General features: G+C 47.9%; 1 protein-coding gene across 1 annotated transcript in view; it reads left to right on the top strand.

The window, feature by feature from the left end:
* The first annotated feature begins 1,090 nt into the window (after positions 1-1,090).
* The window catches only part of LOC132583841 (zinc finger and SCAN domain-containing protein 2-like), a 32,923-nt gene continuing 20,301 nt past the window's right edge, over positions 1,091-13,712 (top strand). Inside the window, exons 1-2 of the mRNA XM_060255531.1 lie at positions 1,091-2,365; positions 7,310-7,436. Of these exons, the coding sequence (XP_060111514.1) occupies positions 1,220-2,365; positions 7,310-7,436 (1,273 nt within the window). The 5' untranslated portion in view covers positions 1,091-1,219. The remainder of the gene's footprint in view (positions 2,366-7,309; positions 7,437-13,712) is intronic.

The following is a 13,712-nucleotide window of genomic DNA, read 5'->3' as shown; positions in this document are numbered from 1 at the left end:
ACTACCTGGAAGGGGTGTTTTGAGGATACAGTGGAAGAGAGGAGAAGGATGTCAGCTTCTTTGGGTCCCACTTGAGGAGGAGGGCAGGGTATAAATGAAGGAAATAAAAAACTAAACTCATGTCCTAACAAAAATCTGTGGGTCATCTCCTGGTGCTCCTTTATGTGATTCCCCAAAATACCAGTTGATGGTACCTCGTGCACTCTGGAGGCTCTTCTTGACTCTTTGGTGTAGTGGTGAAGTGTGCAGACTCTTATCTGGGAGAATCGGATTTGATTCCCCACTCCTCCACTTGCAGCTGCTGGAATGGCCTTGAGTCAACCACAGCTCTGGCAGAAGTTGTCCTTGAAAGGGCAGCTGCTATGAGAGCTCTCTCAGCCCCACCCATCTCATAGGGTGTCTTGTTGTGGGGGAGGAAGGTAAAGGAGATTGTGAACCACTCTGAGATTCAGTGAAGGGAGGGGTATAAATCTAATATCATCTTTTCAGGTGAGAGGGCTCTTTTCTAAAATTGTTCCTTCCTCCCTATGAAAATCATGGAAATTGCCATATTGGAGAGAATCTGTAACTTTAAAAACCCCCAAAACCTCCAGGATCTTGCCACTAACATATACACCTCAGAGGCCAAGGTTCTCTTTTGTTGGGACTGATTTCAAGTATGCCATCCCATGTGAAACTGAGGTGGTAGAGTCCTGCCCGGGTCACAGTTTTGCCACTTCTGTGTGGATGAACCGGTCCTGTAGCAAAAAGCAGCAGGTGATAGATATAAAGACAGGAAACAAATGCCGTAACTCACAGCCAGAACTTATGATAACAACTGATAGTGGTAATTGGCCTTGATTCTGTGTGGAGCCAGACCAGTGCTCTAAGCTTTGGTATCTCTGTGGGAATGAGTTGTGAAAGAGCAGAAAATTATTTCATTTTTAGACTGGGGGTATCAATAAGGATGGTGATACATTGGTTTCTCTCTGTGTTGACAGGATCTTTTCCCCTCTTCAGGGTCTCCTTGGCTTTGGTCCTATGAACATATTGTGTGCATGTCAGTTTCTTAATATTGGATGTCCTTTCTTGCATTCTTTTCTCAGGTTTGTGGGTCCAAAGGAATCATCACTACTCTATGCCATGAGAAGGCAATTATTCATGGGCCAGATGTGAAGTGTTGGAACGGCACAAGCGTGGGAGAGGATCTCTTTCCTTATCTCTGGAAGGCGAGCGTACCATGGCCACCAAGCCTGGGGGTCCACCCACTTGGGTTCTCAGATTCCCTTCACCGTTGGAACCGGGGGTCCAGATCAGTGTTGAAATGGAGGAGAGCTCCCCTCCCATGGGCACCATCAAAGAAATCCTGAAGCGCTCACGGTCTCGAAAGGACCGGTTGGACCGGAATGAAATGGGTGTGAAGCCCCAATGTTGGGAAGTCCGCCAACAGGTGCTTCTACCTACTCCAGAGGAGCAGGAGATGGAAGCCAAGGTTCCTGAGGAGACCCTGGGAGATGATATTGAGACTTGTGTCATTCCTTTTGGAAATGAACTCGATCCCAGAGAGGAAAGAGGAACAAAAACAGAAGTGATGGTCGGGCCAAACTGCGTGATTACAATCGAAGAAGAGGAGGTTGGCCTTGAAGAAGAGCAGTCAGCAATCCCGGGGTCAGCCCCAGCAGATGATATTGAGACGTGTGTGATCTCCTCGCAAGGAGCAGCTGATACTGATGGCAAAGAAGTGGCCCAGTCTCAGGTGATAGACGGAGGTAGTATTGAGGAGGACACGGGGTCTGTTGAGAACCTCAAAGAAGAAAAGGCCATCCAGACAGAAGAGACAGTGGAAGACAAGCCCTGTGAGGCCTGTAGGAGGAAAGCAGCTGACTTCCATGTAGAAGAATCAACACAGACTGAGGTAATGTCAGAGCAGGATAATGAGGCCAGTGCAGCTTCCCCTTGTAAAATGGCCGACGCTGAAGGAGAAGGAGTGACCCAGCGTGATGGAAAACCCCAAGAGGCCTGTAAGAACCCAGAAGCTGTGGACAAGGGAGATGATGGGGAAGATCAAGCGGCCATTTTGAGAGAGGGTGGCATTGATATAGAGACCATGCGCCAGGGTTTCCGGTGGTTTCGCTACCAAGAAGCTGAGGGCCCCCGGCAGGCTTACGGACAACTGCTAGACCTTTGTCGGCTCTGGCTGAAGCCAGAGAGCCGCACCAAGGAGCAGATCTTGGAGCTGTTGGTCCTCGAGCAGTTCTTGGCCATTTTGCCCCAGAAAATACAGACTTGGGTGTGGCAGCAGCACCCCGCATCGTGTGCCCAGGCGGTGGATCTGGTGGAAAACTTCCAGACAGGACTTTCGCTGCTGGAGAGACACGGGAAAGCGGTGAGAGCCCGGTGGGGGTGTGAAGGAGCTGGTTTGTGGACAGGCCATGAGGCACAGTTGCGGGTGGGATTCAGTGTAGCTTGTCATTCCATAGTGGGTTTTAGTGGCTGTGAGAATTGAGAAAATGAGGTAGGAAGACTGTTGAATTGCAGCTCAACAGTGACTTTGACTGAATAGCCAAGAAGATATGAGCAATTCCCTGAGGAAAAGCAGCGAGGTATTGGACCCGGAAGGTTGCCTGAGTTCTTGATAGCATGAAATTGTCTCCATATTCTTATCATTAACAAATAACAATATCCATCATCAGCGTTATTCAGGGCTTTTTTTGTAGCAGGAACTCCTTTGCATATTAGGCCACACACCCCTGATGTAGCCAGTCTTCCTGGAGCTTACAGTAGGCCCTGTACTAAGAACCCTGTAAGCTCTTGGAGGATTGCCTACATCAGGGGTGTGTGGAACTTTGTATGCAGCTTTAGCATGCCAGGGATCTGCAGCCTATGTGGGAAGGGCTGTGGCTGAGCGGCAGAGCATTAACTTGCCACGCGAAAGGTCCCAGGTTCGAATCTTGTTCAAAGGATCAGGCAATTGGTGATGTGAAAGCCTTCTGCCTGAGACCCCGGAGAGGGTCTGGGTGGACACTACTGCCCTTGATGGACCAAGGGTCTGATTCAGTAGAGAGCAGCCACGTTTGCGTTTGTGAGAATTGCAGAGGTGTGTTCATGCTTCAGTTGCAGCAGCATTGGGTGCCAAGTGCGATTTGAAACGTATGCAAATCACGCAGGTAATACATTTGTGACCACCTGTTTAACATTAAAATCAGGCTAGGTAGGGAAGAGGCATTTATTTTCCATGTCCTGCAGTTCATGACTCGTCATGAGGGACGGTAGCTCAGTGGTAGAGCATCTGCTTGGTAAGCAGAAGGTCCCAGGTTCAATCCCTGGCATCTCCAACTAAAAAGGGTCCAGGCAAGTAGGCGTGAAAAACTTCAGCTTCAGACCCTGGAGAGCCGCTGCCAGTCTGAGTAGACAATACTGACTTTGATGGACCGAGGGTCTGATTCATATGTTCATTCATCCCTAGGAATCCTGGATCCCATGAGGGATGTGCACAAGTTACACCTGGGGCCGAGAAGCGAGCATTAATTGAGGACCAGTGGCCTCATTAATTGAGGACCAATGGCATGATGGTTGGCTTCATACTTCTGTGGGTGAACCGTGATTGGCAGTTTCCCCTGCACAGCATGGCCATTATGATGGCTGTGCTCAAAATATGCTAAATTTCTTCAGTCAGTCTATAGAAATCATGCCTGTCAGATGTTCAGACGTTATTGTACATAATACATTCGATTTCTGCGGGCCATGGATAATAGCAGAAAATTTGGCAGTGCCCCTAAAGTAACATCTGCTCACAGCTGGAAATAGCACTTAACTTCTCTGACCCCCCCACCCTTCCCCACTTCATGCTTTCCTTTAGAAATTTCTTCAGACATTTCCACTGCAGCCTGTCTGGCTATTTTTGAGGGTTGGAAACTTTGGGAAAACAAGATATGGGAACTAAGGTTCTGAGCTCTGTTTGCAGTACTGATTGATGGGCTGCTTTATATTTTTATCCCATTTTTCAGACAGAAAGCAGCTTAGCAGTAATTAAAAGCCAATAATTAATTTTAATTAACCTGTAATTAAAAGCCCCAAGAAATGCTTGAGAGAAGGGATTCTCAGGGTGAGTTCGCACATTAAATGCGTTTTGCAACTGGATTTTTGCTGTTCTTACAGAGTAAAAATCCAGTTGCACAGTGCATTATTTAGTATATTGTGAATGCACCCCCAGTGTGGTTTCAGGGCGGCCTCTGCTGCAGTAGCTTGAGAGGAGAGACACTCGGGCAGCCAGAAATGTGGAGGAGGGACAGGCCGTTGCCTTCCCCCCATCTGGCCTCAGCCGGTGGCATTGCTTCAGTTTCTGAACCCTGCACAAGGCCATCATATTGGGTCCTCTCCCGTCTCCCCCACCTGTTGAACACATACTAAACAGCTACACAATTCCACAATCCTGTCTGGGTATGCTGTTGGATGCAATCTTCCTTCTCCCCCCCCCCCTTTCTCCTGTGCTTTATCTCCCCTCAGTTTTCTTTCCTGACAGCCGTGTTTTGGTGACGCAAGGCCACATGTTGTGTCAGAGGGAAAGGAGAAAAGAACAAAACCCAAAGTTGCAAAGCCTGTTTTTTTCCCAATGATCAAATCTGTTGTGTGATACGGTAAAAAGAACAGCTCGATTCAGCAACGGGGAACGGCACAATTTTGGGGGTTCAAGAGTCCGAGCTCTCCTCGTCAGACTCGAATCTGGCTGTTCTACTGCAGACGGGCGCAGCAGAAAGAGCAAACAGCACTATACAAACTATACCTGTGACACTCAATACCGCATGCAAAACAGAACAAAGCGGCTTACGCTTTCAATAGGCACCCGTGCCACACCTGTCCCTGGATAGCCTGGCCTGGATTAGGCTGCTGGGCAGATTCTTGACTGATATTTCCAGGAGCTATCGGAATTGAGAGCCACTGTGGTGGAGGGGTTAAAGCAGGAGTGGCCAAACTGGGGGTGGCTCCTTCACACATATTGAGTGGCTCTCAAAGCCCCCACCACCCCGTCGACTGGCTTGGAGAAGGCATTTGTCTCTTTGAAACACTTCTGCTAGCCAAGCCAGCCAGCAGCTTGGAGAATGCATTTAAAGTTAAAGTTGCTTTCTTTCCACTTCTTCCTCCCACCAACTATTTTCCTGTCTGCCCTTAAACATGTGATATTTATTCTGGTTTTATTGTACATTTGATATATTTTTCTGTTGTTAAAATTAATATTTGTACTGTTTATGTTTTGACTTAAAAATTGAAAAAACGAGAAAAAAAATTCATAATAAAAACATAGGGGCAAAAACCCTCCAAGATCCTTGGCTAAACAGGCCTGAGGAAAATTTTTACTGATCCCAAAGGGACAATCAGCATTCCCCTGAGACCAAAAGCAAGTATTTTTTTTTTGGGGGGGGGGGGGGTAAGAAAGAGCACAATAAAATTAGAGGTTCCGGAGCTCTGCATCTGAGCTCCTGCCCAAAATGGGGCTGCATGTATTTATTAAAGTCAATACAAGAGTTAGTCTTCTGCTACTGTTGGAAGCCATTGCTGGAAATGACTCAATAGGCAAAGGGATTACAGTTATATACAGCGAAAAGCGCAGGCTAATGTTCTCCTCCCCCCCCTTGGTCTGTTGGTTTCCACAGATGTTGGTACTTCAAGGCAGGAGGCTTCTGAAGCTTCCCACCTCCAAGGCCACACATTCGTTCCCAGGCCAAACTGGCCCGTTGCTGTAACAACTAGATAAGCAAGCTCTTGCAACAATGATAGAATAAGGCCTCTCTCCTCCATCCCCCTCCTGCACCCACTTTAACAATGCATGGACTAGAGAAATCCAAGCACTAGAGAAACGAAACTTAGCATACTTCAGAAGAAAGAAAACCTGGCAGGCTGAACCTGACAGTGTCTGTTGTGGGGAGAGAAAGGGAAGGTGATCATAAGTTGCTCTGAGACTCTTTAGGAGTAGTGAAGAGTAGGGTGTAAAAACTACTCTTCTTCTTTAGAAGCCAGCCAGATTTTTGAGGTGTAAGCTAGATGGCTATCTGACAGCAATGCTGGTTCTGTGAATATAGGCAGATCACGAGAAGGAAGGGTTGCATCATTGCTTGGTTCTCTTGGCCCTTTCTTCCAGAGAGCCAGTTTGGTGTAGTGGTTAAGCGTGCAGACTCTTATCTGGGAGAACCGGGTTTGATTCCCCACTCCTCCACTTGCAGCTGCTGGAATGGCCCTGGGTCAGCCATAGCTCTCACAGAGTTGTCCTTGAATAGGCAGCTTCTGGGAGAGCTCTCTCAGTCCCACCCACCTCACATGGTGTCTGTTGTGGGGGAGGAAGGTAAAGGAGATTGTAAGCTGCTCTGAGATTCAGAGTGAAGGGAGGGGTATAAATCCAATATCATCATCATCTTCTATATGCCCAGGGAAATGCTGATTGCCACTGGGATTGAAAAGCATTTTTTCTCTGGTCAGTTTGACCAGGGATCCTGGAGGGTTTTTTGCCATCTTCTGGGCAAGGAGCAGGGGTCACTGTGTGTGTGTGTTTGTGTGGGAGGTATTTGTGAATTTCCTGCATTGTGCAGGGGGTTGGACTAGATGACCCCGGTGATTTCTTCCAACTCTTACGATTCTAAGAATCAGAACTCATGTCTGAGGAAGGATGCTTTAGACTCTCACAAATGTACACCTTGCAAATGTAGTTGGTCTCTAAAAGTGCTCTTGGTCTCGAATTTAGCTCTTCAGGGGATACGCAGCTACAGGGAAAGTAACTGAAGGCTGTCTGTGAAGCCTGCAGCTAGAGTGGGAGGTGGGGAGAGGGCACATTTAACCCAGCCAGGGGACAGACCCAGGTCTCATTTTGGGCAAGAGCTCATAGGAGCGGAGGGAGCTCTGAAACCTCTACATTTTTATTGTGTTCTTTTTTTTTTACCTTCCTTCCCAATACTTGTTTCTGGGTTCCATTATTCAAACCCCCTTTGAGAATTTTGCTGAACTCAAAGACTTGGACAAACTTTCTAATATTTTCCCCACAAAAAACGGGGAAATAGCCAAAACATTAAAATGCAGACAGATGGAAATCTTCATCAGGCCACTTTGGCCACATAGGAGGAGAAAGTAATTTAAAAAGTTTGACGGGAGTAAGGTTTTCTGATGACAATTTTAATTCAAGAAACATTTTAAAGTAGATGCTGAGCTGCTATAATTCAGTACACCTTCCAGCAACGTCGGGGGTATGTGGCATGTGCAAATGAGTTATGCAAATAGTTGTGCTAATGAGCTCTGGTATTTCTTTTTCTATGGGCAGACCTCTAACCCACTTGTCTGGTTTCAGGCACTGGTAACCTTTGAAGAAGTGGCCATGTATTTTTCGGAAGAGGAGTGGAGGCTCCTGGACGAAACTCAGAGGCAAATCTACCGGGCGGTCATGCTGGAGAACTATGGGAATGTCCGCTCACTGGGTAAGGAGCATCAGCTGGTGGCTCGGGAGGGCCCTGGAAGCCTATGTGGGGGTTTGGGGAAGATCTCTGGAACACGTTGGTGTCCCTGACTTCCACATAGAGAGAGGGAGGAGCAGCAAGCCCTGTTTCCTGCAGGTGCAGCTGGGGTCCGTGGAGGTATTGCTGTTCGCTTCCTCCTCAAGACTTGACTTCACAGCAGTGTGCCCTCTGGGACTTGATGTCGCTCTTAGCTTGTGGAGAATATGGCCGCACATCCCCAAAACAGGTCAGGAAAGGTTGCCTTGAGGCGGAAAGTCTACGCTGGCTGCCAAAGTACTCTGGGGCAGTTGTTCTTGGAGATGCTGAGAGAAAGTATTTTGAGATGCTGAGAGAAAGTATTTTGAGTTCTGGCTTCCTAAATTATTTATTTATTTATTTAATTTATATCCCGCCCTCCCCACCAAAATCAGGCTCAGGGCGGCTCACAAACCAAGGGTCGACACAAACACACTGGTCTGACCGATACAATAAAACAATAAAAACATAAAACAAATTTAAAACAATTGCATGTGCTACGATCATAATTTCAGGCAGCAATTTAAATTCCGGTGGTTAGCTATACTCATGGTCAGGGATCTGTCTATCTGCAGGACCGCCTTTCTCTGCATATTCCCCAGAGAGCACTGCGTTCAGGGACGAAAAATCTATTGTCCATCCCTGGACCAAAAGAAGCCAGGTTGGGCACGACACGAGCCAGGGCCTTCTCGGTGGCAGCACCAGAACTCTGGAACGCTCTCCCAGAGGCCATAAGGGCCCTGCGGGATTTGTCTACATTCCGCAGGGCCTGTAAGACCGAATTGTTCCGACAGGCCTTTGACATTTAACCGAGAGAGCTGCCACTGGACATCATATAGAGCACCATGCAGAGTACCGATGGTCACCATCGAACTTTCAGAACCGCTATACTGTACTGTATTAATACAGCACCATGAAATGTTTTAAATAATTTAAATCTGTAATTATGTTTTTAATGTTTTATTGGTTTTTAATGGAAGTAGTGTGATGTTGTGAGCCGCCCTGAGTCCGCTTGCGGAGAGGGTGGGATATAAGCGTAACGTAATAAATAAATAATAAATAAATAATACTCAGAGGTCTCAGGATCGCCATAGCTCAGTGAAGTAGGCCGTTGGTGGTGTTCTTATGGGCCAGTCCCATTGCTGCAGATGTTACCATTCATGTAAATGCCTGGCGGAAGAGTGCCGCTTTGCAGGCCCTGCGGAACTGTAAGAGCTCTCGCAGGGCCCTTACCTCCACTGGCAACTCATTCCACCAGCTAGGGGCAGCAACAGAAAAGGCCCTGGCTCTCGTTGTTTTGAGCTTTGCTTCTCTGATGCTGGGAACTGTCAACAGGTTTTGAGACCTGGACTGAAGTGCTTGCTGGGTCATGTGCAGGGAAAGGCGGTCCCTAAGGTATGCAGGACCCTGGCCATAGAGGGCTTTAAAGGTAATAACCAGCAAATCTGGTACATTATCGGTAGCCAGTGCAACGCTTTCAGCACAGGCTGGATGTGTTCCCGAAAAGGAACTCCCATAAGCAGCCTGGCTGCAGCATTCTGCACTAGCTGGAGTCGCCGGATTTGGGACAAGGGCAGCCCCATGCAGAGAGCATTACAGTAATCCAGTCTCGAGGTGACCGCAGCATGGATCACTGTCGCCAAGTCGTCGCGTTCGAGAAAGGGGACCAACTGCCTTGCCATCCGCAGATGGTAAAAGACTGACCTGGCAGTGGCAGCTACTTGGGCCTCCATTGTTAAAGAAGGATCCAAGAGCACCCCTAGGCTTTTAACCTTGGGCGCCAGCGTGAGCTGCGCTCCATCGAAGGTCGGTAAACGGACCTCCGGTCCCGAACTGCGGCGACTCAGATACAGGACCTCCGTCTTTGTTGGATTTAATTTCAGTCCACTCAGCCTGAGCCACCCTGCCACAGCTTGCAATGCTGCCTTCATCCTCTGAGGAAAGGCTGAGAGACTTGGGAATGTTCAGCCTGGGAAAGAGGAGGCTGACGGGGGACATGATGGCTCTTTTGAAGTCTTTGAAGGGCTGTCACTTAGAGGAGGGCAGGGAGCTGTTCCTGTTGGCAGCGAAGGAGAGGACTCACAAGAATGGGCAGGGCTTCTTTGGTGGAAAAAGCCCAGCAGGAACTTATTTGCATATTAGGCCACACCCCCTGATGCCAAGCCAACTGGAACTGCGTTCCTGCTTAAAAAAAAAAAAAGAGCAGTGATAATGGGTTTAAATTAAGGGTGGGAAGGTACCGGTTGGATATTAGGAAAAACCTTTTTTTACAGTAAAAGTTGTTCATCGGTGGAATCAGCTTCCGAGGGAGGTGATGAGCTCTCCCTCACTGGCGGTCTTTAAGCAGTGCATTCTCCGAGCTGATGTTTGGTTTGGCTTGGAGAAGTGGTTTAAAGAGACAGATGCCTTCTCCAAGCCAGCTGACAGGACGGTGGGGCTTTGAGAGCCACACAATATGTGTGAAAGAGCCACATGTAGCTCCTGAGTCACAGTTTGGCCACCCCTGCTTAAGGTTGATCCTGCATTGAGCAGGGGGTTGGACTAGATGGCCGGTATCGCACTTTCTAATTCTGTGATTCTGTGGAGAAATACCCTGAGGGAAAAAGCCAAATCAACTGGCAGGCTCTTATATTGTACCTTTGAGCTGGGTTAGGGAAGACTTCAGTATGAGTGTTTGTTTTGGCTTTGAGCTGTCAGCCTACTGCTGGAGCCCTCTAGTGGTGACTGCTTGGAACATACAAAACACTGTTGGAATATACATATTACTTAGCCCTCTACTGTTCAAACACTATTTAGCATGGGTACCAGGAGAAAAAAGGCAGTCAGTGACTAAAGTGTGTGTCCAAGATTGGCCAGCCACCCCTCTAGCAACCAGACCTCCAGTGTGGCTGGTAGTTCCTAAAATGGCCATCTAGTTGGCAGCACACCAAAGAAAGAGTGGGAGAAACCCCTCCTAGATGCCTTGAAGAGCCATTCCACCATATTTGTGTTTAATTTGCATTTATGTAGAAGGTGGTAGAATGGCCTGGAGGTTGTAGGTTCCGGCTAATAATAAAATAATTATCACATGGCAGTTTGTGTAGTATAGCCAGGAGATCCTAAGATTGTCTGGCAGCCAGCAGTTCTAGCTCTTTTAGCATTATACACTCTTTTAGCATTATACACACCATTAAGTGGTGAGCTAAGCTAGTTTTTAAGGCAAGCGACTATTCAGAGGTGGTTTGCCATTGCTGGCCTCTGTGTCACAACCCTGGTATTCCTTGGAGGTTGCCCATCCAAATGCTAGCCAGAGCCAACCCTGTTTAGCTTCTGAGGTTGTCCTTGAAAAGGCAGCTGCTGTGAGAGCCCTCTCCAGCCCCACCCACCTCACAGGGTGTCTGTTGTGGTGGAGGAAGGTAAAGGAGATTGTGAGCCGGAGATTCTTCGGAGTGGAGGGCGGGATATAAATCCAATATCTTCATCTTCTTATCATGGTACAAACACCACTTCCCTAAACTGTCGAGCAGATTGTAGAGCTCCAACCACGCATAAGTGGTGATGAAAGCCGCTATGTACACATTTGTGTAACCGGAAGATGTCAAATGCTCTTTAGTGTTTCCAAGACACACAGGCAGCATCCTCACTGATAAAACTGCATGTAGCAACCTTGTAATCGTTTGAAAATAGCAGCTCAAAATAATGGATTGGATCTCTCAGTTTCAGTGATTGGCAAGTTTGTTCTCTGTGCAAATTTACCCAACAGAGCATGGAGAAACAGTTTAGCAATCTGACGCTTTGGAGGGTCGGGGCTGATATGCTCGGGGCGGAGAAGGACTCCCTCTTTTTTATAAAAATCTGCAATGTATTTTTCTTTATCAGCTTGTCACACACCAGTCAGGGTAGCCAGAAGATTCCTGTTTCTGTCTGAGATGTCTTTTAATGTATTTTGCAAACAACTGTTGTGGGGGAGGAAGGTAAAGGAGATTGTGAGCTGCTCTGAGACTCTTCGGAGTGGAGGGTGGGATATAAATCCAATATCTTTTTCTTTTTCTTCTGTCCCTGTAAAGTACTGGGGTCGGCGCAGTAAGAGACCAGAGTCGGAGAGTGATTTCAGCAAGCTTTACTTCAGGAACACACACACACACAGACAGAGCTCTGTTCAAACTTCCCGCTCCTTTATACAATTCTTGCCCCCTTCTGATTGGTCCTTAACTATCTACACGGATTGGCTATTTACAGGGCCCTAAGGGCCTATCAGGGTACAGTATGAGCCTGGATGTTGATTGTCTACTTATGTTTCAATCCTTCCCCTGATTGGGCACGCTTAGGCCTTCTCTGGAACCCTGGTGTGGAGTTCAAGCTCTGGCTTGTTCGGCTTCCCTCCAAAAGTAACAGTTCCCTCCAAAAGTAACAGTTCTCCCATTTGAGCCTAGGACACAACAGTCCCATTCCCCCAGGCCCCTTGCTCACGGTGCTGATTTTCATTTTGCAGAGTGCTTTCACATAGGGCAACCTTCCAAAATGGGATCTACCACCACTGGCACTGTCTGAAGTGCTTCTGTCCTTTCCGCCACCTCATTCCCCAACGTGTGAGAACCATGCTGTAGGGGGATTGACTGGATGACTGCCAGGTTTCATCGTTCTAATTGATGACATCTGAATAATTGTCTGCACACGACAGCAGCTTTATAGGAAAAAAAGGAGTATCTCTCTCTCTCTCTTTTTTTAAAGAATGAGCATTCTTATATCTCCAGTTCCAGAGGGTTGGCTTGGGAGAAGCAGTCTTTCTTACGTGTGAGAGAAGGTGGAACGCCATGTTCTGACACGGCCGGGCCCCTTGTAGCTTTTAATAAGCTCTTGTTTTAAAGGGAAATTAAAAATTAAAGCAGGGGTGACCTCTAAAGCGATCAGCAGGGTTTCAAACAGTCCAGCAAATTCATGAATCAAATGCATAACTGTGCTCTCATGCAGTGAATTATGCATCTGATAGATAGGGTCAAAAAACATCCATGAGGCGGGACCCATGGAACTGGACTATCTGTTTTGCCAGAGATGATGTGATTCTTGTGTTGATAGATGCCTCCACATTCCCCTTCCCTCAAGATGTCGGGGGTTCACTAAATTAGCTGATTCAGAACTCAGCCTGGTGTAATAGGTGCGCATGTGCATACATCACAGGGGTTTTTTTTAGTGTGAAAATGAAAACTGGCCCTGGGCAAGGGGGATGTTAGAGAACCTGGCTGATGAAGGTGGAGAAGAAGAAGGTATTGGATTTATATCCCGCCCTCCACTCTGAATCTCAGAGCAGCTGGCAATCTCCTTTACCTTCTTACCCTACAACACCCTGTGAGGTGTGTGGGGCTGAGAGAGCTCTCACAGAAGCTTCTCTTTCAAGGACAGCTCTACGAGAGCTGTGGCTGACCGAAGGCCACTCCAGCAGTTGCAACAGAGGAGTGAGGAATCAAACCTGGTTCTCCCAGATAAGAGTCCGCGCACTACACCAAACAGCGATCAGGAAGGTGGTGGGGTGGGGGGGAGGAAAATGTGTTTTGGTAGGCTCAGGGTGTGTATGTGGGGGAAGTGGACAAAGAAGGAAGTAGTGGCTAGAAGGGCAGGAAGAGATTTCTTCTAATGCCTTAAACCCCCCTTCATTTTGAAAATATTGCAAAATGGAACCACCCAGGGCTAAAGTAAGAAGTTTTTGCAAACTCAGGGGGAACCTCAGGTTTGCAGAAAAATATGAGGACTCTAAAACCCCACAGAAAGTAGACAGCACCATCTGTTACTGTGGGTGTCTCGGGTTGCCAAACAGTGCAAGATGATGTGTGAAAGTGTGGAGGTGGCCACCTGGAACAGGTAGGCGAGTGGCCTTCTGTGACACCACGGAAGGGGGCAGGGGGGCAAAGAAAGTCTGATAGCTGAATGGTCACAGGGAAGGGAGCACCAGGCAGGTCGGCGAGAGGCAGGGGAGGAATTCAAACAGTGGGTGGGATAGATGAGATGTCAGTGGGTAGGTAGAGCAAGTGGGGGTAGGCAGAAATGGTGGGCGGGGGTGCGAACAAGGAGGGTGAGGAAGAACCAGGCAGGTGGCTAGCCAAGAGGGAAGGCAGAACGCATGGCTGGTTGGGCCAGCAGAAGGGAGAGATTGCCCCTCCTCCGTGAGTCCTTGCAGGTCCCCCTCATGTGCAGTAGTATTTAGAACATAAAAACATAAGAGAAGCCATGTTGGATCAGGCCAACGGC

This window comes from Heteronotia binoei, chromosome 15 (genome assembly GCF_032191835.1).
Source record: "Heteronotia binoei isolate CCM8104 ecotype False Entrance Well chromosome 15, APGP_CSIRO_Hbin_v1, whole genome shotgun sequence".
Lineage (NCBI taxonomy): Eukaryota > Metazoa > Chordata > Lepidosauria > Squamata > Gekkonidae > Heteronotia > Heteronotia binoei.
This window is presented reverse-complemented; position numbering and strand designations above follow the sequence as displayed.